The 25,555-nt window shown below is 50.3% G+C and overlaps 4 protein-coding genes across 7 annotated transcripts in view; all 4 read right to left on the bottom strand.

Annotated features, from left to right (window-relative positions):
• ZBTB37 (zinc finger and BTB domain containing 37) overlaps positions 1-25,555 on the bottom strand; it is a 331,509-nt gene that overhangs the window by 240,611 nt on the left and 65,343 nt on the right. The window lies entirely within an intron of this gene.
• Positions 841-9,147, bottom strand: NCF2 (neutrophil cytosolic factor 2). Of its 4 annotated transcripts, XM_050307393.1 has the most exons (14): positions 8,974-9,147; positions 8,446-8,528; positions 8,046-8,154; positions 7,725-7,859; positions 7,294-7,401; positions 6,603-6,662; positions 5,753-5,796; positions 5,397-5,538; positions 5,046-5,108; positions 4,694-4,790; positions 2,904-3,063; positions 2,714-2,825; positions 2,343-2,505; positions 841-1,081 (listed from the first exon to the last, which is right to left on the bottom strand). In XM_050307393.1, exons 1-14 carry the CDS (start codon positions 9,145-9,147, stop codon positions 1,008-1,010), a joined length of 1,524 nt encoding a protein of 507 aa, XP_050163350.1. In that variant the 3' UTR covers positions 841-1,007. The 4 variants fall into 4 exon arrangements, with proteins under 4 accessions (XP_050163350.1, XP_050163352.1, XP_050163351.1 ...); XM_050307395.1 differs by lacking the exon at positions 7,725-7,859; XM_050307394.1 differs by lacking the exon at positions 7,294-7,401.
• ARPC5 (actin related protein 2/3 complex subunit 5) lies at positions 11,058-15,906 on the bottom strand. Its single transcript, XM_050307407.1, has 4 exons — positions 15,735-15,906; positions 14,974-15,045; positions 13,132-13,308; positions 11,058-12,303 (listed from the first exon to the last, which is right to left on the bottom strand). The coding sequence occupies exons 1-4, from the start codon at positions 15,876-15,878 to the stop codon at positions 12,241-12,243; spliced, it is 456 nt and encodes a 151-aa protein (XP_050163364.1). The 5' UTR covers positions 15,879-15,906; the 3' UTR covers positions 11,058-12,240.
• On the bottom strand, positions 17,666-18,622 carry APOBEC4 (apolipoprotein B mRNA editing enzyme catalytic polypeptide like 4). The gene has a single exon (XM_050307402.1). It carries the CDS (start codon positions 18,620-18,622, stop codon positions 17,666-17,668), a length of 957 nt encoding a protein of 318 aa, XP_050163359.1.

Consider the following 25,555-nt stretch of genomic DNA (forward strand, 5'->3'; position numbering starts at 1 on the left):
TAAATTCACAGTGGTTCTGGCTTGGGCTTGGTGCAGATAATTGGATTGTGGTTTTGTACTGCCTGTGTGTAGTGATGGGAGTAGTTTGCAAAGCTCCTCTTCAGTTGCAGACTGAACCCGGTAGGGCACAGATCCTTCTGCCATTCAGCTGCCTGCAGATCAGGATGTTGACTGTCTTCCTACTTCCAAATGTGTCACAGAAAACTCCAGAGATGTTCTAGGTTTGAAATGATGGGTGTTTGTTGTATCCAGGCAGCTCTTCAGAGTAAGTTCCTTCAGCAATAAATATGATATTTAGATTATTGGCTCAATGGGGTTGTCCAGGACCTGTATGATAGAATCCAAAGTGGAGAAACTGCTGCCTCTGCTTTGGAGCAAAGCTCTGAGATTGCAGGCAGCGTGCTTCTAAGTTACTGTCTCTTCTGACTGATCAGAAAAAGCTTTGAGACACAACAGTGAAAAAAGTGTCCACTTTTTTTGGTTGGGGTTGCAAAGTCCCTGCGAGTTTGAATTCTGAGTTGGAGCCAGGGTTGTGTGGAGGCTGTGTGGGGTTGGCAGTCGTGTTTTAAGGAAGCAAATGCTGTTCAGCCTTTTCCTGGACTGTAGCTTCCTGAATGTCACTTCCCTTTTTGGATGTGCTGACAGGGCTGGAAATGCGGGTGGCACCGCCCTCTCGAGGGTTTTCCCAGCTCCTGGTGTGTCTGTGGAAAAGCTTTGTTAGGGAATAGCACAGGTGGGACAGGGCAAGTCTCCTGACAAGCACGGGATTTAGGAATTCCTGACAGGAAGACAATTAGCAGCTTCTGAACAAGTACCTGTTTTAGAGGACGACGCAAAAGGTAAAAGAAAATATAAAGCCTTTAATACAAGTAGCAATAATATAAGTTCATAATGAAGTTCATTTTCAGATGCAGGGATTAATATGGAAACTTCTTAATGGCAGCAGTTGAATCCTTAATGTTTTTCCACGACTTTAAGCTCTTCTGAAGTCTCACTTCTCTGGGTCTTCAGTGCTGAATGAAGGCAGATGGGAAGATGCCAGTCTTCCCGTTGCACTGGCCTTCTAACCAGTCTTCATTCACTGGAAGAGAAAATTGACACCGTTTTTGTCACCCTAGGGATGTAGAGGAACAAAATCACCTCCTTGTGCTCCAGACAGGCCCAAGATCAGCATTTTAAGGTGCTCCTGCTGATAAGCCTTTGAGCCCTGCTAGAGCCTGGTAGAGAGAGGAATGTGGAGGAGAGGGGATGAGAAGGAATTAGGAAGAGAGCAAAGCTACAAGGTAAGAAGGGATGCCAAACAGAGGTGGGAAATCAGACCAAAATATAGACCAAGGGGTTTGGAAACTGCCTTGAGTGGAAACAAGGTGAGTGTGGAGAGTGAGGAAATGATCTGATAGCTTGGGCTGTCCTCTTCAAAATGAAACTAAACTGTATTTTCACCTGTTTTCCAAGTTCACATAAAAACCCCAAACCAAACCCCCAAAGCCTCTGCTACCCTGGGCTGAGTAAAGCCTGGGAGCTCTGAAAATCTTGCTATGGGGGAACCAAATGAGGTGAGAACTACCTTTCTGATGGGAAATACTTAGCTCAGCAGTGAAGGGCAGAGTAGGATTTTGAGGTGGGGGGAGTCATCAGTGCTAACCTGTACAATCATAGAGGGGGACTCTGATTACTTGTGTACTGCTGCCAAAGCCTGCCAGCCACCACAATTACTGACAGAGCTGCAGCCAGCAAGGTATCACAAGTGTTTTGCCTTCAAAACTTATTCCTGATGTCTTGATTTCACTCAAAGGCCCCATTAAGGAGGGAAACATGCCCTGTGTACATATTTCTTCACCTGATAGGGGCTTACCAGCAGTTTTTGCTGCAGCACAGTGGCTTTGTCCCTTCTGCTGTGTGTTCTGCACAGGCTTGAAAGGATCCAAGTCAAACATAACGTACTAGATCTTGCTGAGATTGCCTCTCTTTAAGCCTCAGTTTTCATAGAAGCACTAAAGACTAATATGTAACAGGAAAAGGTGCCATGTGAGAGGAATGGGAGCAGGAGCCTTCTCCCATTGCAGGGGCTGCAGCCAAAATGAGGCATCTCCTTGGAAAAATCCACTGCAAAGAGTAAGCTTAAACACAGCTCAAGGGGGAACTCCTGTCTTAAATGCTTGGGGAACGGGGTGGCAGAAACAGGACTGTGAAGAAAATATGTTGGAAGTGTGCGTGACATGGATGTGTGGATGGGAAGCCCACACCAGAGCTGGAGGAGCTCTGCTGCTGCCACACTGCCCTTGCTCTCAGCAGAGCTGGCAGGTCCCTCCCCTCCCCTGTCACAAGAGGAGCACCATTACCTTTGGATAAAACAAGGATCACATCTCCTGCCTGAAACTCCAGGTCTTCAGGTTGGGTGGCTTCATAACTGTACTGTGCTACAACTTGGGTTGGTCCCATCTCCTTCGGCGGGGCCTCCTGTGGCGACTCCTCTGGCTTGCTGTCTGGTAAAAACCCCTCTCCCTAGGGCAAGGAACAAGCTGGTAAGGACACACACACCCCCTTTGGCTTCTCCTTTTTCTTTGTGCCAGGGCAAGAGAGGCAAGCTCTGCTTCTCCTCCTCCCCCGCTCTTTTTTCCTCTGCTGAAAGCCATGAGCCTGTGCTTGTGGCAAGGAAAGCAAAGGCAGGAGGGGGAAGAAAAGGTGGCTTCCACCTGCAGCTGTCCCTGACCTCCGTGAGGTCACACCAGGCCGTGAGGCAGTTGTCCTTGCTCTGGCTCCAAGCTGCATCCAGGTTCTTTGCAGTCAGAGTCACCAGCTCTTGGCTCTCCGCGGGCTTGTACCTGGTGTGCAGGGGATGCAGGTGAGGGTGGGAGCCCTGGGATCGTGGCTCTGGCTCCCTGAGACGGGCAGGGCCTCACCTCAGCTCCGTGTGCTGGGGCTGCAGCTCCAGCTTCCTGCAAACCAGGTCCAGGAGCTCCGGGTAGGAGAGGCCTGGCTGGACCCTCAGGGCCACCGTGTATTTGTAATGCACCTTGAGGATGTGGGGGCTGGGGACGGGTGGCTCGGCCTCCTGCGGGCAACAAATGAGTTATCACCTTGTGTGGCTTGGCAAGGGAAGGGAGAGGGGCTGGGATGTGGAATCTGTGGTTGCCATGGTGGTGGTTGGTCAGATTGTGCCACCCAAGCCATGGTTGGCAGCTCCTGGAGGGAGCCCAGTGATAGATGAGGCACTTGGCACCAAATTGTGGCTTTGAGGTGACCAAATTCAAGATGTGTCCACACTCCAACCCCCTCATTCTTTTTTTTCGAGTTGGGAATGTTTTGTTTTCCCATCTCTCTCTCCCCCCAGCATGACCTGATGCGCTGACCCAGCCCAGGAGTGTGTGCATTCCAGCCAAACTCCTGTTTCTCCCTTCTCAAGTGCCTCAGGCCAACTGAGATGTTGCAACTGCACCAGGTTAACCGAGAGTCCGAAAAAGCAGCTCTAGTTGCCTGGTAAATGCAGGTTTGTGGCACCAACAGGACCTCGGTGTCTGTGTTCACGGGATGTTACCTTTGCTGTGTCTCTTGGCTGCGTCACAGTAGCAGGAATGTGGTCTGTGGAGGAGCAGAGAGGTGGCTCAGCAGGTGGAATGGGATAAGCGTGGCTGCTCTGAGCCTAAATATGTTGTCAGATCTCCTGCAGCAACACCAACCACCCCTGGGGCCAGCGCTGGTCCCTTGAATGGATCTGCATCTGCCACAATGGGCTTCGTCTGTAGGATCTAGATACAACCACTGAGCAGAGGTTTGGCCTCTGTGCCTCTTCTCTTGGGAGTTTAAGGGGTGGGATGTCTTTCCTGGGTAGATTTTAAAGAGATAAAAAGCGAGCTGCTGGTTTTAGTGTCTTTGCTCTTAAGATCTCCCTAGGTCTGCCATGAAAACTGAAGGCAGTCCCTGCCCTTCACGGGGGCTGTAAAGCTAAATTCGGACCTCCAGGCAGGGTTGTTGAAGCCCCTTCACGAGGATCTGGTCTACATTTTGGCAGTGCTGTGACATGACTGTGCTCCTTATGGGACGTGACAGAGCTACACTGTTGAGTGTGGTCCACTTATTGATCTGAGATGGCTTTTGATGGCCTAAAGGTGGTCTTTGGGGTTGTTGGGTCTATGAGCTGTCTGTTCTTAACTCTATGAGCCACAGCCACCTTCTGTGTCAGCTTTACCTCTGGACTGCCTATGTGGCTGTGCTGGGGGCAATGTGGTGACCCTGGTGCCACCATCTCTGCCCCAGGCCTGGGATGTGGGACACTGGGTCACACTGGCCAGGAATCCCCTACCCAGGGCAACCACAGCATCTTGAAGCCCAGCCCAGCTCAGGGCAGCAAGAAAACCATCATGAGTGCCCTGCTTAAAGGAGAAGCCTCTAAGGAGCCTTCTATTCCAGCTGGTTTCTTGCCCCATTCCTACTCCCAGGCCTTTTTCTCATTAGTCACTGTGCTAATTAAGAGGACAGAGGGACTTGCTTTTCTCACATATTCACAGGCACTGTTTTACTCCCTCCTCAACACTGCAGTTGCTGTCTTTGCCTCCAGCTTTAATGTCTCCCAGTCCCTGACCGGAAATGGGGCTGGGATAAATATGGAGGTGAGCCTTAGCCCTGGTCTGAAAGGGTCAGGATGTGGCCCAGAGGACACCACCCCAAACCTGCAGCTGGGGTCCCCTGTCCCTTGAGCGCCTGTTCTGACCTGGTGCCGGCCGCCGCGGCTTCTCTGGCGCCGTGGAGGTGGGGGACTCAGGCATCTCCTCCTCCACAGGGGTTTCTTCCTGTGCCAGTGGAAAGAAGGTTTGGGGTCTTGAACCGTGGAGGGGTGACTTCACCACCCTTTAACTCCCCAGCATTGCCACCCGCTACCCAGGGTGCCACCCACACGGTTTTGCAGCTCGCTGAGCTCACGTTGAGGTGACCATGAGCCAGAAGAACCAACCCCAGCGTCGTGAGGGGGGGGGAGTCGCAGCTGTGGGTCCTACTGTGGGTGATCTGCCCTCCCCAGGCCACCACCTCCTCCAGGGCCTCCTCACCTGGATATGCAGCTTGTTGTGGAGCTCCACAGGCTCAAGGAAGTTGCAGGGGACAATCCCTTTCTGCAGGGGAAGGAGAAATGAGTGGTGACTACCGGGCAACCCCAGTGCTGGAGGACACAACCAATTGTGTCCTCACCCTTCCCTGCATCCAGGAGAGTTCCTGGGGCTTGAATTTTAGTTTCTGCAGGTTGGATGGGCTTCACTGAGCCCTGTGGCCTAAGCCAGGGAGGGCATAAGGGACCTAAATCAGAAACCTGATTTTTAGCTGCTCTGGGCAAGGCTTTGCCTCTGCAGAACCTCACCACATCCACTCCACTGTCTGCCCTGCTGCCAGCACACTCCTGGTACCTTTCCATTGAACATCACTGTAGCCCAGTTGTCCTTCTCTTTCTTCAGGACAAAGACAATGTTTCCTGGCAGGACCTGCAGCTCCTCAGCGGTCTCGGGGATGAACTCGTACATGACACGGTGCGGCTGCCCTTGGAGGGCCCTGGGTGTGGGAGCAGTGCACAGGTCAGGAATGCTGGCAATACTGTTATTTTAATTTGTAGGGAGAATCCAAGACTCTGCCTTGTTTCTATGATCCATTCTTCATCCCCCTTGAACTTTGGGTGCCAGCTGGGTGCTCAGCCACCACGGTGCAGGACAGGGTTGTGCCTGGCTGTGTGAGTTAAGCAGCATCGTCCATCCTTCATCCAACTTACCTGAGGATTTCTGGGGTCTTGGGCCTGGGTGGAGGACCAGAGGTCTGCCAACAGGAAGACAAAAAGGAAAATCAGCAGTAATCTGGAATATTTTGATTGCTTTGCAGAAATGTCCTGCAGCCTTCTACCACGCCTGCCATCACCCCAGCACCTTCCTCCTGCAGGCCTGTGAGGAACATCACCGGCTGTGCTCCTTCTAAGGAGCTGTTTTCAAATTCTTTCACCTGCAGTCAGTTTTCAGAGGCACAACCCTCTTTTCAACTCTGTAGTGACTGTAGTTTCAGCTCAGAGAGGGTTGAGATGTCAACCCCTGACTGCACCGAGAAGGGTGCCGTTCATCTTGCGCAACGCTGGCTGCGCTTCCCTGTGTTCTGTCAAAATTCTCAGACACCTTTAGAGATGGAAAGGTGTTGCTACACCATCTGGAGAATGGCACAGGAAATGTGAAGGGCTTCAGGAACAGGGAGGAGGATGGAAAAGGGAGAGCAGAACTGCCCACTCAAGCTTAGGCAGAGGATTCCTGATGAATCCCTCCATGGAGGGTCAGAGACAGCTCCCTGCTGAAAGCTGTCACCCCACAGCGATGGTGGGGGCAGAGGACGTGCCACCAGGCCACCGCTTCCCCATTCAGGGAACCAGCTTGACCTCAGCCATGGAGGTGGGTGAGCTTCCTGATGATGGAGGGAGCAGCTGATCCGTGGGGGCAGAGCCCGCCTGCTCCCTGTGCCAGTGGCAGAGAGTTCACGGTGGTTGCTGACAGTGCTGTTTGCTCCCCACCACAGGCCAGAGCCCTTGGAAGCCGAGGGGTGACATCCACCCTGACATGCTCCTGGGCTGTTCACAGCCTTACCTGTGGCTGGAGGGGAGCAAATCCTGAGAAGTTGTCCTTGTCCACCACAGATGCCACCACCTAAAGCCAAAGACAGACAGACAGAGTGCTTGTAGACCTCTGATGTCCACCCTTCTGCCTTTGCTGTTGGCCACGCCAAGCTCCTCAGGCTGCTTCAGGCTCAGGAGGGACTGTGATTTTAGGTTAAGCATCTTGGACTACAGGCTGAGTGCTTCTGGCCCCAAAGCTCCCCTCAGTGTGGTAAGTTCTCCACTCTTAGCCTCGCTGGCACTGGGGTTTGAGACCTGAGCCCAAGGGTGACATCCCAGTGGCTGGGTTTTGCACACCCACGGGAGAGAAGCTTTTGCTTGCTTATCTGAGATGAAAAGCCCCTTTCAAACAGAGCAGGGGAAGAACTGGAGGTTGTTTGTGGGTGTCAGATGCTAAATAGCTTTTTTTCCCCCACCCCTGAAAATATCTTGGCTCGAGGCAAAGCTCCAGTGGGATCTTTCCAGCTCATTGTTGGCTGTCCCTTGTGTCTCACTAAAGAGACAAAGTGGAAATAGGCCATGCTCTGCAGGAACATGCTTTTAGCTCCTCTGTTCTTGCAGAGTCCCCGTTCCCCATGTGTGCCATCCCTCTCTCCGTGCCTGGGGTGGATCCTGGAGGCACAGACCAGCTCCGTGTCTAGATAAATATATTCCTTTCTTACCATTGCCTTTCCCAGGTAGTCCTTCTTCTCCAGCTGAGCCACTTGCTTTTCATTTGGCCTGAACAGCTTCCCCACAGGAATGGCCACCAGCTCACAGAGCTTCTGCTTCTGTAGCACAGGGAAGTCATGGAGTGTTTGGCAGTGAGAGCAGGGCCTGCTGAATGTCCCTTTCTGTCTCTGGGGTTTGGCTTTTACTCCGTAAAGTCAAACCACTGTGACAGCCTGGCCCCAGCCCTGACGTGATCCATGGAACCCGATCTTCCCACCTCTGCCTTCCCAGCGACCCAAAGCTTTTCCCACAGGCTCGTGCCTCACTGTGATGCCCATTCCCACTGTGCTTTTCTCCTGCTAAAAGGTGACTGGGATTTTCCTCCCTGATGGGGCTGCTGGGAGAGAACACATACACGGCTGTAAGACCCGCTCCTCCCTACCAGGATGGCTTCCATTGCCCTGTCAATCTTGTTGTGCTGGGGCTCGCTCTTCATGCTCATGGCCAGAGTCAGGTGCTCCTCAGCCTTCTCCCAGTTCCCCGTCGTGGCGAAGACCAGCGCGATGTTGTAGAGGATCTGCCCGAGGGATGGGGGCGAGGAAAGGAACTGTGGGAGCAGCCAGACCGGGGGGGCAGCAGAGGAGGGGACAAGCGGGGTGGTGGCGTTGCACCGGCTTGCTTGTCTTTCGCAAGGCACAAAGAGAGGCTGTCTTCTCCTTAGATTTCCCGTGCTGGAGAACAGACCTTTGGGATCAGAACTCACCTCGCAAGCAAAGAGCCTGTAGCGCAGCCCCAGGATCTTGTAGTCGATGAGCTGGTTGCCTCGCAGCTGGGCCAGTGCCTCTTTGAAATCCTCAATGGCCTTTCCATTGCTGGGGAGGAGAGGACAAGGGTGTCACCAGGCCGTGGTGGCAACCTGCCTGCCTCCAAGCCTATGCCCAAACTCGTGGGAGTTCAGTTGGGTCTCAGTGTTTCAGACACCCCAGGGAAGGAGAGCTGATCCAAGTTCATCCCAGGACTGCGGTGCTGAAGAACAGGAGCCCGCTTGACCTCAGGGGGTTCCAATTTGGCCCCTGAGGTACCAGCCTGCCTGGGGCCATCCTCAGCTGAAGACGACTGTCTCCACGACCAGCAAAAGTCAAACTTTAAACCCTTCCACTCACTTTTGCCTGCGGTAAAACACGGTCCCCCGCTGGAAGTAAGCCACTGCCAGGTGCTTGTCGCAGCCGATGCTCCGGGTGAATGCCTGCACGGAGGTAGGAGTGGGGCAAAAAGGGGGTACCTTTAAAAAACGGGGGGCATAGAGCAGTTGTACCTGTCCTGCTTTAGCCGAGTGGCCTGGGCTGGGCTCTGGGGATTGTCTCCCTGCACTGTTGGGCACTGGGTGGGGGAACCTGTGTCAGGCTCCTGGTTTTTTCTGAGCTGGATCCACGTGCCACTGTGGTCACCCCTCGGAGAGAGGAAGGGTGAGCAGCGAGCCATTGGCTGCCGCTGCTGCCTCGCCTCTGATCCGCTGGGAAAACAGGTTCAGCAGGAACAGCCCAGGGCTGTCTCCCTTCCTCACAGATTTGAAAGTCCCCAAATCCTTCCCTTAGGCCATGAGCCTTAATTCCTCCCTTCCCCACAGCGTCCATCTGTCTGGCAGGTCCAACAGGTGAGCAGGACTAGCAGCCCTTCGGGCTGTACTTTACCTCCTCCGCCTCCGCCAGCTTCCCCAGGACAAGGTGGATGCAGCCGATGTTAAAGCAGATTTTGGCAGGGGGGTTCTGGACGGCTGTGAAGGCGTCCAGGGCAGCGCTCCAGTCCTTCCTGTCTGCTGCACACACCCCTTCTTGCCACAGCCGGATCGTCTCCACCAGGGACATGGCGTGGTGGGAGCTGTGTCGTGGGTCTCGCCCCTCTCCTCGTCCTTCCTCGTGGCGCTGCTCAGCCTCTCTCGTCTCCCTTCTGCCTGTACTTCTGCCTTTCCCCTGCCCGTGTCGCAAACCTGGCAGGAAGTGGCTTCACTGCATCGCAGCCCCGGGATGGGGAAGTGGGGCAGAGCTGCCCCTGGTGCAGTGGGCTCCGTGGGGTGCACCCCTGCTCCTCCCTGGCAGCTGCTCCTCATCTCCTCGGGTTTGGCTTCTCTGGCTTTTCCATGGAAAGCCACAGATTTTGTCAGTTCGTTAGGTCAGATTTTGGGGTGCAGAGGCGCAGGGCAGGTCCTCAGCCGAGCCCCTGGTGCCGTCTGAAGCGCGGTCCTCGATGGGGGTGGTTGCTAAATAGGTTCCTCTCAGCAACTCCTGGCAGGCACGGCTGGGCTGAGGCTCCCCTGCCTGCCCGGCTGGAAAGGTGAAGCACAGCCAAAGGCACCACCTGGGAAACCTTTGATCCTTCCCATCCCTCACCGTGTTGCCCCAGTGTGGAATTCTACTGCTGGGGGGACGTGGAGCTGCCCGCGGATGGGGTTTCTTGGGGCAGCGGCTGCTGGGAGCACAGGGACACACAGGGCATGTGGCCAGTGGGGATGGCAGGAGTCAGACCTGCTGCTGACTCGGAGGTTTGGAGCCGAGTGCTCCACAGGTGGCTTTTAAGTGTTTTTGGAAGTACTTTGCCTCTGGCACATCTACCAGCGGTGAGATGTGATGTGCATTTTGCAAGAGCTTAAAATATGTCGGCAAGACTCTGCCCTTGTGCCTTTACCCAAACTTCCTCAGCAAATTACAGAACTCCAGCACTGGGAGGGAGGCTGAGGAGGAGACTTCTGAGTCCTGCTTTGGGAGAAACCTGAGGCCCCGAGCACGGAGTTGGGTTTTAATCCAGAGTAGGACTGAGCACACCCCTGAGCCTGGAGGAGACTCTGTGACCTCCAGAAAAGGAGAAGGAAATGCAAACACTTCATGATGCAGGAGAGGGGTGGGAATAGCAGTGGGAATGGTGAGTGTGCAAACACCCCTCTGAGGTGCCTTATCTCATTATTGTGAGGAATGGAAGACTCCACTGAGCAGGAAAGCTGAAGGGATAATTGCAGGGATAATTTTCTGCTCATTTAATTGTCTGAACCGGTGCACTGCTGGGTCAGGTTTACCCCAAAACCAGTACAAAGGGGAGCTGGAGGAGGATGAGAGATCACCCCTGTTGGCTTTTTCATTCTTGTCTTTCAGAGAAAGAGGGGAGCACACGGAATGCTCACTCTTCTGCTTGGGTATTAGTCATGTAATGTTCAACTGATTTCAGAGCTGTGATAAACACAGCCCTTCTAGGAAGAGAAAGTCCCTCATTCCCCTTTCTCTGACCAAGCTGATTTAGTAGGCAAACTAGTGTTTCTTCTATGATAACATCCAAGAGGAACTGAGTATCAGAGATGGTGACATCTCCTGTGGAAGATTCTTGGAATCCAGCAGAGACAGGTCAGAAATACACAGAAATGCCCAAAATCCAGCTGGGGTGCAGTGCTTGTGTTTGAGCTTGTACAGCAACAATTTACACAAGGCTCTCATCATCTCTGGAGAGGAGATTCAAATATAGACTGATCTGAGCACTGAAAAAACATTATTTTTGTTCCCATCATTTATCTAATGCCATCTAGAGGTGGCTGACCTGCTTTGGTACCAATTGCTGTGGAAAATATTTTTAACTTCTCTGAGATTGCAGGTGTTTTTTTTTTTTTTTTTTCAATGAGGATTGATTGGTATCTTAATCAAATTTGGACAAGTGGAAGGAACCAGAGATGATGTCCATCCTGGGAGGAGGAGCCTGCTGAAACTTGAAGGTATGTCAGACGTGGGAGAAAACATTCAGTGATTTATTGTCTGGTCTTTATTATTATTATTACAAAAAAAAAAGCAGATATCAAAAAACAGCAAGGATTTCACAAGGTCCCCAACAGTTTTACAGAAATGAACTGCAGTAAAATAGTGAAAGTTAAATATGTGTTTTTCAGTCCTGGCCCTAAACCTTCTACGGTGATCTGTGGCCTGGGATGCCCTGGGCTTTCCTAATTCTTTTTAAAATACTCCCCTTTATTTGGGAACCCAATTGGCCCACTAGCTAACATAATGAGGCACAAGGCAACAGGAATGTGAGCTGTCTGGTATCCTTACAGACTCTAAACATCCAGAAACAAAGTATGGGAACTCTGCAAGGATGGTGTGGATACCAGGATGTGTCTCTGCCTACCCCAAGCAGCCACTTTAGTTGTGCTTGACAAAATCGAATCACTTTCCAGTTGCTGAAAGGTGATTTGTTGTGTAAAAGCTGCTTTTTCTTTTTCTCATCAGGATCTTTGCTCCCCAAAATAAAAAGAGTTCAGTGGGCTGAGCTCCAGCGTAAATGGACCATCAACCTTTTTAAGTTCCATCATCCCAATGGCACGATGGACAACTCCATCCCACTGTGACCCTCCTGCTGCAGACCCAGCGCTGGACTGGTCACAGGAAACAGGGTAAGGAAAATACTCAGCTCTCTGGAATGATATTTGGGCTTGGAAAGGAGCTTTTGCTTTCTGTCCTATTCACGGGTGTAGGTTCAGAGGTTGACCAAAGGCAACGTGGTCCAGTTACCTGTGTTAATAATAGCTGCCCCACTTCTCAGAAACACAGATTTTAGCTCAAAACACTGCTTGGCTAGAGAAAAGAATTAAGACACTGCCCTGCGTCCCTCAGCATTTGCTCAGAGAGTCAGGTCCAAATCCGCCACGATTACACACAAATGCACATCATCACCCTAAACACCGAGCTGTTCACGTCACTGTACGAGCCACTGAAACGTCGGCCAGCATCAAATATTCCTGTTAGGAGTAAAAACTGCACCTTCATCATTTTCCAGAACTTAAAACCACGAAAGAGATCACGACACGCATTATTTGTCAGGTATGAAAAGAAGCAGAGAGAGAAGGCAAGCTGAGAGACAGGGGCTGCCCCCGGGGCGGCCGTGGGTCGGTCGGGCTTCGCACCAGCAGTTCCCACTCGCCGCTGGATCTAAACCGTCTTCCTGGCAGTGAGAACACGGACAATGGAGCCAACTCCTCCAGCAGCCAGGGCCTGGGAGGGGAAACACAACAGTTAACACCAGGCCAGGGGAGCTACAGGCTAACCAGGACCTGAGGGAGACAACAAGGAAGATGGAGAGGGACTTCCTACAGGAGCAGGAAGTGCCAGGACAAGGGGCAATGGCTTCATGCTGACAGAGGGCAGGTTTGGATGTTGGGAAGAAATCCTTCCCTGGGAGGGTGGGCAGGCCCTGGCACAGGGTGCCCAGAGAAGCTGTGGCTGCCCCTGGATCCCTGGAAGTGTCCAAGGCCAGGTTGGATGGGGTTTGGAGCAACCTGGGCTGGTGGAAGGTGTCCCTGCCCATGGCAGGGAGTGGGACTGGATGAACTTTAAGGCCCCTTCCAACCCAAACAAGTCTGGGATTCCATGAAATGACTCAGATCCCAACTGTATTTCAAATGAGCATCTCCCTGCCCTCCACAAAACACCAGCACCCAGGGTGCCAGGGCAGGATAATCACACTCGCTTTAAACACAGATATTTAACTTAGATTAAGCTTTGATATCTCTGCATAATCAAGCTGCAAATTCTACTTCCCTCTAAGGGGCAAACTTTGCTTCCATCTGCTTGAATCACCAGATCCAACCATTCTGTTTGCCTCAGTCTAAGGGGAAAAGCACATCTTAACTGTAGAATCTTTACCCAAGGAACCAGCAGTAGGCACAGGATGTAACTCAGCTGTGAGGTCGTGGGACCAAACCCTCCTCCTCACAGCCTGAAATGTGGCACTGGAGTTTCACCAGACAGGAAGGGGGTTCTTGCCAAGCTCAGGACCTGCCACCAGGGATAGCCCAGCAGGAGCTGGCCCCACCCACACACCTTCTCATGCCACTGCAGCAGCACAGCACTGCTGTTGTCGGAGGGGCTCTCAAAGCCCTTGTAGATGTACTTCATGAGCAGGTCCACGCCGTTCTTGTCCAGCGACTGCACCGCCTTCTCGATATCGTTGGCTTTGAAAGAGATGAGGACCTTCAGCACAATGCTCTCAGCACGATCCTGTCAACAGGCAGGCACAGACACATCCATTCTCCTGTCAGATGCATCCAAAAACTGCTCTCTCTCAAACAAAGTGAGTGAGAATGTTTTCCTCTTTAACAGCTCTGAACAGGACAGTGTGTGATGCTAACACGGAACAGACAAGGATAAACAGTGTAAAGAGTTTGCCCTGCTCTCGTTTTTCGGCCTCTCTGCTCATGTTTGCAATTTTTGGCTATAGTAATAAGCAATACAGTTATGCTAGACAATTATAACTAAATATTTTAATTAAATAATAATACCTGTTCATATCAAAGCTCAAGGTCTAGCAAGCTCCAAAAGAATTATAACAATTTAGTGCTTGTCTGACCTCCTTTGCCACCAGAGCCTTTTCTGTGCCTCTGAACTCTTTAATGTGACACAACTGTTATATTCCATGGAAATGCCATGGCCAACCTGGAAGAGGTGACTGCTGGAAGCCACATGTTTTCCAAACAGTCAGCTGCTGCCCCAGGCACGCTGGATGCAGACTGGCAGCATTAATATTGTGCACTAATAAGCATTTGCAAGTTGGTCTGGATGCCATTTCGTGGAGGCCCAGGAATGTGTGTGGCATGCTCACAGTGGCATTTAGCCACGTAATCAGCAAAGAACAGCTCTTCTTCTCTTCCTGTTCATCCATCACTAACTGAGGATGAAAAAAAGGTCTGGGGTTTGTTGGACTTTACACAAACACTTCAAGCAGCTTCCTGCTATGTAAACTGTGGGTGTCAGTGTTCTTGCCCAATTTAATATCCCATAACCACTTGGCTTAGCAAGACTTCTCACAGGAAGAACTGCAAGTAAAAATACAGAAGTTCTAAAGATCAACTAAAAATGAAAGCAGACATTAAAATATTCAGTCACTCCGCCACCTTCAATTCCACTACCAAGTGTGTTCTTAAATCCATCAGTACAGGGCTAAAGGAAACAGGTCATTAATGTGAGGGCCATCTGTAACAGCTGGTTCTCAGAGCCTCGTGAAATCCCTCAGGAATGGGCTGGGCCTAAAGGGAAAACTCTGCCCTGTGAGCAGCACAGAGCTGTGCCTGTGGGCAGGGAGAACTGACTCTGCCTGGGCAGTGCCACATCTTATCAGCCCGTTCCTCCCATCACCGCAATCATGAGCCATTCAGGGGTTATTCTGGGGAGACTCAGAAATGCACACACCCACTCTCTGTCACAGGGGGGAGGGCTGGCCTTTCCTGAGGTTTTAACAGCTTCATTCTGATTGGATGTGACAAGCACCAATTCTTCCTTTTTTGTAGGCTCACTGCTAATGGTTTCCTTCGTCAGAGGTGACAGCTGCAGCTCTGGTTCCCTGATCACCCAGCAGCAACCACATCCGTGTGCTGCCACGTCTGGGTCACACACAGGCACCTGGTGACAGCTGGGCACACAGAACACAGCCGACACAGGTAAGGAGGACACACCACACCTCATCCAGCACCAAGTTAAGGTTACCTGGACAAGATGCCACTTGGGCTACAGTATTTCCAGCAAGATTAATACACTAGTGGTCAGGGATGTTTCGATATCAGGGAATACCCTAAAACCCCCTTCCTCAAAGTACACCTGGTGGCAACAGAAACAGGAAAAGATTTTTTAGGGAATAACCCATGAGTGAGTTAGTTACTATTTCATCACCTTCACTGCCTGGTTCTTTGTGTTGATGGGAGGGTTCTTCAGAGCCGCCTGCAGCGCAGCCATCATGTTCCCTGTGCCAGAGGGTTAAGGAGCAGACACCAAATACACCGAAATCAAGTACCAAGTACTGGGACAGCCATACTTGCAGCTGGCTTATGCATGACTGAAAACACTCCAGGCCCAGTGGATGCAACGATTCCCTCACCAACCACCACAGATTACAGCCTAAGGCAGCAATTTTTAGGCCACTTAAGACAGGAGCAGCACCAACAAACAGCTCCGGGACTGGAGAATACCTCCTGGGCCCTTCGCTGAATGAGGACCCAAGTAAAAGAAATCATCCTCCATCACTCCTGCGATTTGCAGCCCTGGAGAACAGGCCTGGGGGAGCACAGCACCCGTGAGACACCCCACCCGTGACAGCGCAGCCCTGGGGCACCGCTGGGGAGAGGGGGGGAGCGGGGCTGCCTCTCTCCTCCCCCTGCAGCCCCTTCCCCATCCTCTATCAGCCACTTCCCCTTCCCCTGCCAGCCCCTTCCCTGCCAGCCCCTTCCCCTGCCAGCCCCTTCCCCTGCCAGCCCCTTCCCCTGCCAGCCCCTTCCCCTGCCAGCCTCCATCCCCTGCCCACTACAAGCCCCTTTGCCTTCATCCCTTTCCCCTTTCAGCCCCTTCGGCTTCTCCCCGCTCGGTCCCCTCTCTCCCTCCCTCCCCGCTCGCCGCGGTTCCCCTACAAGGCCGCGCCCGCCGCCCCCGCCAGGATATTGCCGCAGGCACGAGTCCACCTCGCCCTCGTCGGGCCCCGCCTGCCCGTCGCCCCCGTCCTCCTCATCCACGAACTTGTTCTCGTCGTACTCGTCCACGTCCACCCGGCGGAACCGCGCCGAGGACACCGTGTGCTTCGCCATGGCCGCGCCCGGCCCGCGCAGCCGCCGCCCCGCCCCGGCCCGGCCCCGCCCGCCTCGGCCCTGCCGTGGGCAGGGACAGCTTACACCCGCCCCAGGGACAGCTTCCACCCGCCCCAGGGACACCTTCCACCCGCCCCAGGGACACCTTCCACCCGCCCCAGGGACGCCTTCCACCCGCCCCAGGGACACCACCCACCCGCCCCCACTGCTCCGAGCCCCGTCCAACCCGGCCTTGGACACTTGCAGGGGTGCGGCAGCCACAGCTTGTCTGAGCAGCCTGTGCCAGGGCCTGCCCACCCTCACAGGGAAGGATTTCTTCCTGATATCTAACCCTAACCTACCCTCTTTCGATTTGAACTCGTTCCCCCTTGTCCTGTCGCTCAGGCCTTTGTAAACAGTCCCTCTCCACATCTTTCCTGTAAGTTCCCTTCAGGCCTGCAAGGCCACAATCAGGTCACCCCGAAGCTTCTCTCTTCCAGGCTGAACAATCCCTGCTCTCCCAGCCCTTCCTCCCAGCAGAGCCGCTCCAGCCCTCTGATCATGTTGGTGCCTCCTCTGGACTCGCTCCATCCCGTGCTGTTCCCCAGGGCTGGGGGCAGCTCTGCAGGGGGGTCTCACCCGAGAGGGGCAGAATCCCCCCCTGTCCTGCTGCCCACGCTGGGGGTCACCCCAGGACATGGGGGGGTTCCTGGATCCCAGCACCCATGGCTGGGTCATGTCCAGCCTCACCCCTCGGCACCCACAAGTCCTTCTCCCCAGGGCTGCTCTGCATCTGTTCATCCCCAGCCTGGGTTGATCCCACAGTTGATCCCTGTGTTGTTGCCACAACCCAGGTGCAGCACCAGCACTTGTTCCTGTTACACCCCATGAGATTCCCATGCTCCCACTTCCCAGGCCTGTCTGGGTCCCTCTGTCCACTGCCCCTTGCCCCATTCTCTAAGACCTTTAGTATATTAAAGATATTGAATCACAAAGACAAAACACTGCTCTAAAGTGTAGAAATATTTTTTTAAACCATTTGGACTGTGCAGGTAATTATTACCCTATTGTTAACTAGGGAATTACACAGCTTTGTGAGGGTCCTCTTAATGAAAAGCAGCAGCCCTATATATATTTATATATTTTATATATATATTTATATATATTTATTTATATATATATATATATACACACACACACACATATGAGAGATATATATATAATCCCTGTTGTATATTATATAGTATCCCTGTCATTAAGGGAACAGCTTGTGGGAAAATTTATTCTTGCATCAGCTCTACCTGCAGGACCACCTTGTTGATGGAGGAGGAATTTAGGATGTGTTGTGTTCCACCAAAGCTGCCTCACCTGGGAAGCTGCAATCCAGCTGTAAGTGAGGTTGTAGCCTGGGGACTGTATCTGACATTTTTCTGGTAGAAATCGACCTAAAGGCAACAAATTAATTGCAGGAGGTAATTAAAATGTCACAGAAACAGATAGTTTGGGTTGAAAGGACCTTAAAGGTCATCTAGTTCCAACCCCCTGCCACAGGGTATACAGAGCTTTGGGGTTTATGATTCTGGGTTTGTGTTTGAAAGGTGGAGGATTAAAACAAAAGGACATTCATAATCGGTTATTTGAGACCCACGGTTTTACACTGCGGGTTAACTTGGGTAAGAGGGGACTTTAATGGTGCTTTTTTGCTATCTGTGATCTAAGTTTCACACCCAAAAGTGGAGGGATGTGTGTCATCCTCAGAAGAGGTGCGTGCCACAGGGAAACACGGGGAAATGAGGAGTTCCACTGAGTCATTCCTTTGGCATTTTTAAATGCCTTACAATATTTATGGGTCTGAGGTGTAGCTGTTCCCTCTGAGAGGGCAGAAACACGCCTGGAGAAAGCACACGGCTCGGAGACATTGGAGGGGGCAGAGTGCCTTTCACGGCTGGGAAAGGCTGTCGGGAGGCCGGGCTGGGAGAAGGGAAGACCTTTAAATTCTGCCTCACAGCCGGGTTCCCTTCCATTCCCCGGGGAAAGGCTTCCCTAAAATACGTTTTCACTCCCGTTAAGTTAATTTGACGTGGGTTCTGCCGACCTGCTGAGGCTCCTGACGGCAGCGCTGGGTGAGGAGGGATTGCCCCTGTGATGCCACACACGAAGTGGCAGAGCAGGTACTGCCGTGCCCCCTCTGGCAGCCTCTGCAGGGTCACCCGAGGCCAGAGGCTGCAGAGGCTCCGCAGAGCCCTGGCATCCCCCACGGCACCGGGAGAGCCATTCCCGGCGCGATAGAGCCGGGAGAAATAGATGCGGAGCGTGACGCGTGGGTGTCTCAGCAGGAAGCTGTACATTTTCCTCAAGCAGCAGTCACAGGGGGAGAGATTCGAGTAGAGGGCGACGCACCTGATGCTTTCACAGGCGGCTGTGGCTGCGTCCAGGTACCCGCCCGCCTGGAACAGCACAGCCTCGGGGTGCTGGGCTCGGGCAGTGCAGTTTGTGGCGTGGCCTTTCTGCAGGACTCTGCCTGAGAAGCTCCTCAGCTCGTAGAAGAGAAGGTGCCTGTTTTGAGGAGTCGCTGCGGGCCTGTGTGGGGAGCCAAAGAGCCCGTGGAATTCTGTGAGTGGCACTCTGGCTTCTTCCCCCGTCCGGATGTGGAAGGGACACTTGGCACAGGCAGGGCACTGTCTCTGCCACCAGCAGGGCTTTACCACAGTGCCCTGGTTTGTCAGAAACTCTTGGAAAATGGTTTTCTCTCCTGGAGGGTTCATGTTCGGGTTTGAAAAATCTCCCTGTTTATGTCAGCTACACCTGAGCTGACAGTCCTGAGTGAAAAAGGAAAGGAATCTTGTCATTCAGCCCTTTGATCTGTTTTGTACTTAAAAACCCACAAAAATAATAGGGCACAATCTCTTCAAAAAGCTACTGAGACTTTTAGCAGCATATGGAAAACTTGCTTGGTGACACACAGAACAAAACTCTCACAGCCTGGGAGCATTCTTAGTTTTCACAAGCCAGCCTTTTTGCTAAAAACATGAGCAAAAAACTTTCCTCTGGCTTCAGCCCTCTGAGCCTAGACAGGACAATCTGTGTAACAGAAACAACCACACTTTTCAGGGTTGAATACAGGTGATTCTGTGATTCAATCTGGCAAAACAAACATGCAAACATGAGAAAACAGAATTTAAAAAAATGGTATAATTACCATCTCAGCAGCTCCAGCTCAGGATAATAGGAAATATTGACCTGATTTCCTTCAGTGAAATTTTAGGCTTTCCCTTTAGGGCTCTTGCAAGCTTCCTCTGCAAATTCCATGGTGCACAAGAAGGAGGCTCCTCTTGCCTCCTCGGTCTGGGCGGTTCAGCTGCAGAAGGATCTTTCCCAGTGCAGGAACTCGGCCCCAGTTGTTCCAAGGCAGGCGGGTTCCTTTGGGTGTTTCCAGGTGCCAGGTGCTGGGAGACAGGAACACAAACAGGATTTGCTCTTGCAGGGCCAGGCACCGGTGGGAGTTGAGATGCTGTTCTGTGCCTGTCAATACTTTTTCCATCTCTGGAGTTTTTAATAATTCATTTGGTTCTTTGGTGCCGTTTGATACAAGGTTTTGTAGCTGAAATCTGGGTGTCCTGACAAACGTCCTACTGAGTTCATTTACCAAATGATTTCTCTGGGTATGTGCCTGCTGTGCCAGCTGGCCAGAAAGCTCCTGCTGTAATTCTGCAACAGGTTGCCCCTCCTTTAGGAAGTTTGTATCCCCCCCACCGAGGCTGTAATTCCATGGGCTCAATCACACTCTGCATGGGCAGGGTGCCAGAGGAGGGAAAACACAAGTTTTGTGTGGATGAACAGCTTTTGGCTCAAGCAGAAAATTATTTTTTTTGTCTTCACTGCTGCTCTCATTTGAGCCCCTTGTCATCCTTGGATCTGGTTTAATTCTTTGCTGCTTCTCTGAGTACGTACAACTTTTCCATCTGCATGTTTTATCACAGTTTGCTTCTGCATTCCACTTCGATTTGCCCTCTGTCACTGTTTCATTTTCTTCTTAAATTCCTTATTTGATTTATTAGCTTTGTTTTCCACTCCTGACTCTACACTAACTTCCACATATTTTCCCGTGCTGGGGTTCCTTCCTGATCCAGGCCATTGTGCTGTTCTCATTCGGATTGCTCCTAAAGATTGGCTTCCTGACATCAGGAATGTTCCATTTGTCATTTCTGATGTCTCTGTACATTTTTTGATGTCCAGTCATGCAGTGCAGTGTCACCCTGGCAGCACTGGGCCTGACACAGAGGAGAGCAGGTCTGGAGAAGCGGAGTGGGATGTCAGGAGAGGGCATCGCCACTTGCAGGCTGCAGATAACAAAGGCAATTGAAAAAGCTGCAAATCTGGGGCGAGGTTCCGATTCCCTCTGTCCCTGCTGGTGTTTCTGCAGAGCTGAGATGGCCACGCGATGGCAATGTCGCACCTCGGCGATGTGTCCCGTTCCCCGCTGCACGGAGCTCTCTTTCAGCGTTGCTGAAAAGGTTTTCCACCACAGGTACCGGAAATTTTCTCTCTCCCCCTAAAACTTGTGGGGTTTTTTTTTGGTTTGTTTGGTGTTTTGCCCCGATCAAAACGCATCAATTTTTCAGTCTCCTCAGTTAATAGTGCCACGTCCTTAGAGGATGGGAGTCAAATGCCAAACTACCCACTTGGATGGATTAATTGGAATAGTGTTCCAAGTGCGTTTCTGTGTGCACAGCATCAGCCTTTGGCCCCTTTGCCAGCGCTGTCCCTCCCCAGGAGCCACCACTCCGATACAAATCATGGCTGATGGATCATTGGGATCTCAAAATGTGTGTTAAAAACTTCACATCCTCTGTACAATTATGTTTAAAATTATAATTACACCCCTGCCTATCCCAACTAAACTTGGAAGGGACATGGACATAATTACAACTTTAGGGAATTTTTTTCTCTTATTAGTAAAATGTAGCCCTCTCTGGGGCAGAGGGCAGGAGGTGTTGATTAGTGCCCCAGAACAGGGTAAAATGTTGACAGGAGGAACCAGAGAGGAATGCTTTATCCAGTGAAAACCACAGGGAAAACTTACATGGCCAGTCTGTAATGACTCAGGTTGGAAGGGAGCCAGGATCCAAGCCAGGTGTTCTGCTCCTAGGGAAAAAAAAAAAAAAAAAGGCATAATGATCAGGGCTGGGATTTCTTTTTTTTTTTAAATCCAAATATTAGCTAAAACCAGGCTAAAAAGCACACAGAAATTCTGATCCAGCCCAACGTGTCCAGTCTGGACCTGATCTTACTGATTTGAACGTGGGATATCGGGATTTCTGAAGATGTCTTTTGGAAGTGAGGTTGTGTGCACCCATTAGGCAAAAGCTGGTGCATGATTCCATGGAATCAGGATGATTTTATTCCCCAAGCTAAACCACGATGTGTTTCCACAGCCTGGTCCACGTGTCCTGTGTGTGTGTGAGGCGTTCTAGAGCTGATACGCTGCCCTCAGGACAAGGACAGGTCTTTTGTTTTGCCTCTGAAACGTTTGGAAATTCTGTTGCATTTCTTAGTACAGCCTGGTGCAAAATAATCTCGGTTGGAAGCATTTTCCAGATGACTTCATTCAGTAAGGAGTTTATCTGAGTTCAAAGTCCAGAGCAGTCACACGGTCCCTTCACAGCCGGAGACTCCTGCGCAGCCCCAAGAGTTTAAAAATAAGGAATAAAGGACAGGGAGGAAGAAGCAGAATCCGTCCACAGCTGCTCATAACCACTCTGGCTGTGGAGGGGAGCCCTGGTGCTCTGCATTCTGCCACCAGGCCGTACAGATTAGCCAGGATTTACGTCCTGAGTTGGGAGAGTTTCCTGCTCGAGCTCCTGTGAAAGTCAAACCCTTCACAAAACTGATCCACCAAACTTCCCTTACTCGGCTTGTCCAGCCTCAAAATGGTTGGAATTATCACCTCACTTCCCGAAATTTTTCCAGAGCTCCCTTATCTTCTTTGTTTCCTTTTATCTTTATGCCCCAAAATAAGTATTTTTTCCCTTTTCTGTCTGTTAAACGTAGAATTGAAAACGACAAAGCAGCAAACAGTCTGTAAGGGGAATGACAAATAAGGATGTTTAAATGCCAGAGTCAGGGTAACCAGGTTAAATTTTAGGACAGCAAAAATAATAAGGAAAAATTACAGAAATAACCCAGCATTTTGATTATTAAAAACAACAAAAAAAATCCCATTCTACTGAGCGTGGTCACAGTAGAGATTCTAGGTGGAGAATTTCTTCCATATTAATTATAAAGTGTTGTCAGGATGCTTTGTTTGACAAACAATTGGACAGATTTCCTCTTGCCCTAAGAAAGAGCCAAGGAACTTGCCAAGAGCCTGTGTTTGTAGATAGAAAATATAAAAGACCAAAATGAAAGTTTAGAGATGGAAATATCTTTTTTATATATATATATATAGTATATAACATATGTTTTACACACATATATATCAAATAAATTATATATATATAAAATATTCTTCTTCATCTTCTTCCCATTAAAAGTGAAGATGATTCTTGGGACTCAAAGCAACGTATTTAATTCTTAGAAAATATCAGCTCAGAAAATAATTTAAGGCTCAGGGTCAAATGATTCATGTGCACACAGATTTGCTTCCATGAAGATCAGCGGAGCTCGGATGGTTTCCAGAATCACAGGGCCAGGGAAGGTTTTACCAATTACTGGCATAAGTGTTATGAGACAGGCAGAAATGTTCCCTTAATTTTGGTTATGGACTATGAGCCACATACATCTAGAATATTGCACCAATGTTCAGTCCAAATCTGAGCTCGTTTCCACTGTCTCTTTTCGAGCCCTTCCCTAGGAATGAACGGAGCTGTGCTGGCAGAAAACCCCCTGGAGTTGTGACTCCACTCTGTTCACAGGGTAAACCAGGTAAATCCTAATTAGCAGTGCAGTAATTACACCTCTCCTATAGCTGCCTGGTGATTCCAATCCAACTGACAAACGCTGGCTGTATGTCAAGGAAGAAGAGGGAAGGCGGAATTTGGTGTTCTTTGGGAACAGATGCCAGGGATGCTTTAATCCCAAACAACTCCTATTTCTCCATTTGGGTGCCCCGTGTTCTTTTGCCGTGCGGGGATGAGCGTTGGCCAAATAACACCATTGAAGATTTGCTGCTCTGAACCCAATTATCAGCCCTGCCTGACTTCCCTGGAGGTTTAATCTTTGGGTCTCTTCCAGAACTCAACTGTGATCTCAGATGCTTGGCATTTTGGGATTGAAACGTAAGGAAGTTAGCAAGTGGTATACGGATTTTCTAATTAAAGCCCAAGGAGCAGCCTGAGCATAGCAGGACTTCTGGGCTGTAATCCTTGGATTAAACATTGGCTTTCCTTGCACTTGTAAATGGACATTGTGTTTCTCAGGGAAAAAAAAAAAAGTAATGTCCATCAAAATAATCTTGAAGCCTGGGGAGATACAGCGATAGCTGCATTGTTAGGACTGCATGTGGAAAGGGATTTACAGTAAATCTCCTGGTGTGCAGATTAAACTGGACAATATCCTTCTGTGTCTGGATGGCAGCCACAGAACTGTTCACCCCATCTGGCAACTCCTCCCTCCCCAAAACAAGGATGACGTAACTACAGGACTTAAAAAAATGTAAAATCCATAAATAAAAACAGAAATAAGAGCTTAGCAATTCTTGCACCGCTGCTTGACACGGAGCTCCCCCACGGCTTTGGTGGCGTTGGGATCGGGCTGTGAATGAGTCCTGTGCTGTTTGTGAGAGAGCTGGAAATAACATCTCCTAGCAGATCTTACCAAAGTCACTGTGCACTTCTTTCCTTTTAATTTCAGCCCCTCTTTCTTGTCAGGAGGATTTGTTCCTAGGCCGCCAGGCCTGAGTGGAGAGTGGGAAGTCACTCCAGCTGTTTTCCTCGTGCTGGCACTCTGTGCCGAACAGGAATTGCTGAGCAAAGAACATCATTTCCCCAGAGAGGTTTGCTGGGGTAGCACAAAGACAGTCTGGATTTTTCTTTTTTTTTTTTTATTTTTTTATAATTAGAAGTTCCTGCCAAATACTATCATCAAGGGTTGAGGGAGGAAGAGAGGGAGGGAGGGAGGGAGGGAAAGAAACACATGAAGTCTGGAATCCACTTGGAAGAGCAAGAAACCTGCCCAGGAAAGCAAGAGCAGTGTTTTTCTCTACAGAACTCTTGCTTTTTAACATATAACAGTTTATCCAGAAAAGAGGACTGGGATTTATTTTTTTTTTTCCCTTTCCCTCTTCCATGAATCTTGGTTCTGACTGTTGCTTCTCCAACAAAGTTGGAGGGGTTGTGCAACTTTGCACTTGGTTTTGGACTAGCCAGTGGAACAAAAAATAAGCAGAATTCCTTCTCTTAAGTGGGTGCCAAATTACCAAGTGACACATCATTCCACGCTGTGGTGATAAATGCACGGCTGGTCATGGCTTGCAGTGAGCTTAAATTCTCTATTTTTTTTTCCTTAAAAAAAGATAATAAGGCTGTGGCTTCCTTGCTTTCTTTCTGCTTTACAGAGGAAAAGTTGAAGAAACAAGCTGTAAAAAATAATTAAGACGCATTTGAGGGAAGAGGAAGATAAAGAGCCATTTGGCTTCTTGCTTGCAGGTTTAATCCAGGATGAAGCTGCAGTGGCACAAACATGCTGGGACCTGATGCTGTCTGGTGCTGGATGGGGAATGCATTGGCTGCTTTATTCCAGTCCTCAGTGCCCTGGTGACCACTTTATTTGTGCTTTGGTATTATTTTGTATTACTTGACACTTTCTGGTGTTCTTGCTGGCAGCATTACTAAAGTTATTGCCTTGCAGTTCGAATAGGCCTCCCTAGCACAAGGTGGTTTCAGGTAAGAACTGATTTGTGGATGAAAAATTGAGTGTTTCAGCTCATTGTTTTGAGGATGCTGCTAAATCCCAGCTTATAACCCCAAGTGAAAGAATTCAATATTCCTTTGACTTTCTGGGACGTGCTTTAGTGGTTTTTAATACAACTGCATAATTATTAATGATCTGCTCCAGGTTTTGATTTCCAATCCAGCTCATCTCCCCGAGCACAGGAACATATGGCACAATTAACTTGCTGTTTCTAATATGCCCTTGAGAAGAGGCTCTTCCATCCTGGTTGTTGGTGTGTTTCCAGCCCATCTCCAGAGAACAAAACAGTTGCTTCTGCGCCAATTTTTGTTACGACTTCGTGTAACCTTGTTCAGCTTTGGCCGGTTTTGAAGCTCTCGGTTTTTACCAAGGAAGTCTTTAAGTAAAAAATGTGGAAATACGTCTTTAGGAATGTCATCCTGATACAATGGATGGGGTTTGAGTTTGCTGTGTCCGTTGCCAATAAGTCTAGGTGACAGATCTGATTTTTTTCTAAAATTTTCCACTCTGTGAGTACCAACACAAGAGGATTTCCCCTTCACAGGGGTTTGGTTTACGTTTTTTATTTTGCTCTTTTGAGTTTTGTGTGATCCCTCAGTGAAGATCATCTGGAGGAGAACTGGGGGAACTGTCAAAACACAGGTTGTTTCCTGGCATTGTCTAGAGCATTGCGGGTTTTCCACCTCCTTCCTGTCTTTTGTTTCTGGGCTCAGAATGTTGTCTTTAAATAACTTCAAATAAAAATATTTAAGCCTGTAGCCTCGCTGTCTCAGGTGCAGATTTATGGG

The sequence above is a fragment of the Myiozetetes cayanensis genome, unplaced genomic scaffold, assembly GCF_022539395.1.
Source record: "Myiozetetes cayanensis isolate MyiCay16 unplaced genomic scaffold, myiCay2020 scf12, whole genome shotgun sequence".
In the NCBI taxonomy this organism is placed as follows: Eukaryota; Metazoa; Chordata; class Aves; order Passeriformes; family Tyrannidae; genus Myiozetetes; species Myiozetetes cayanensis.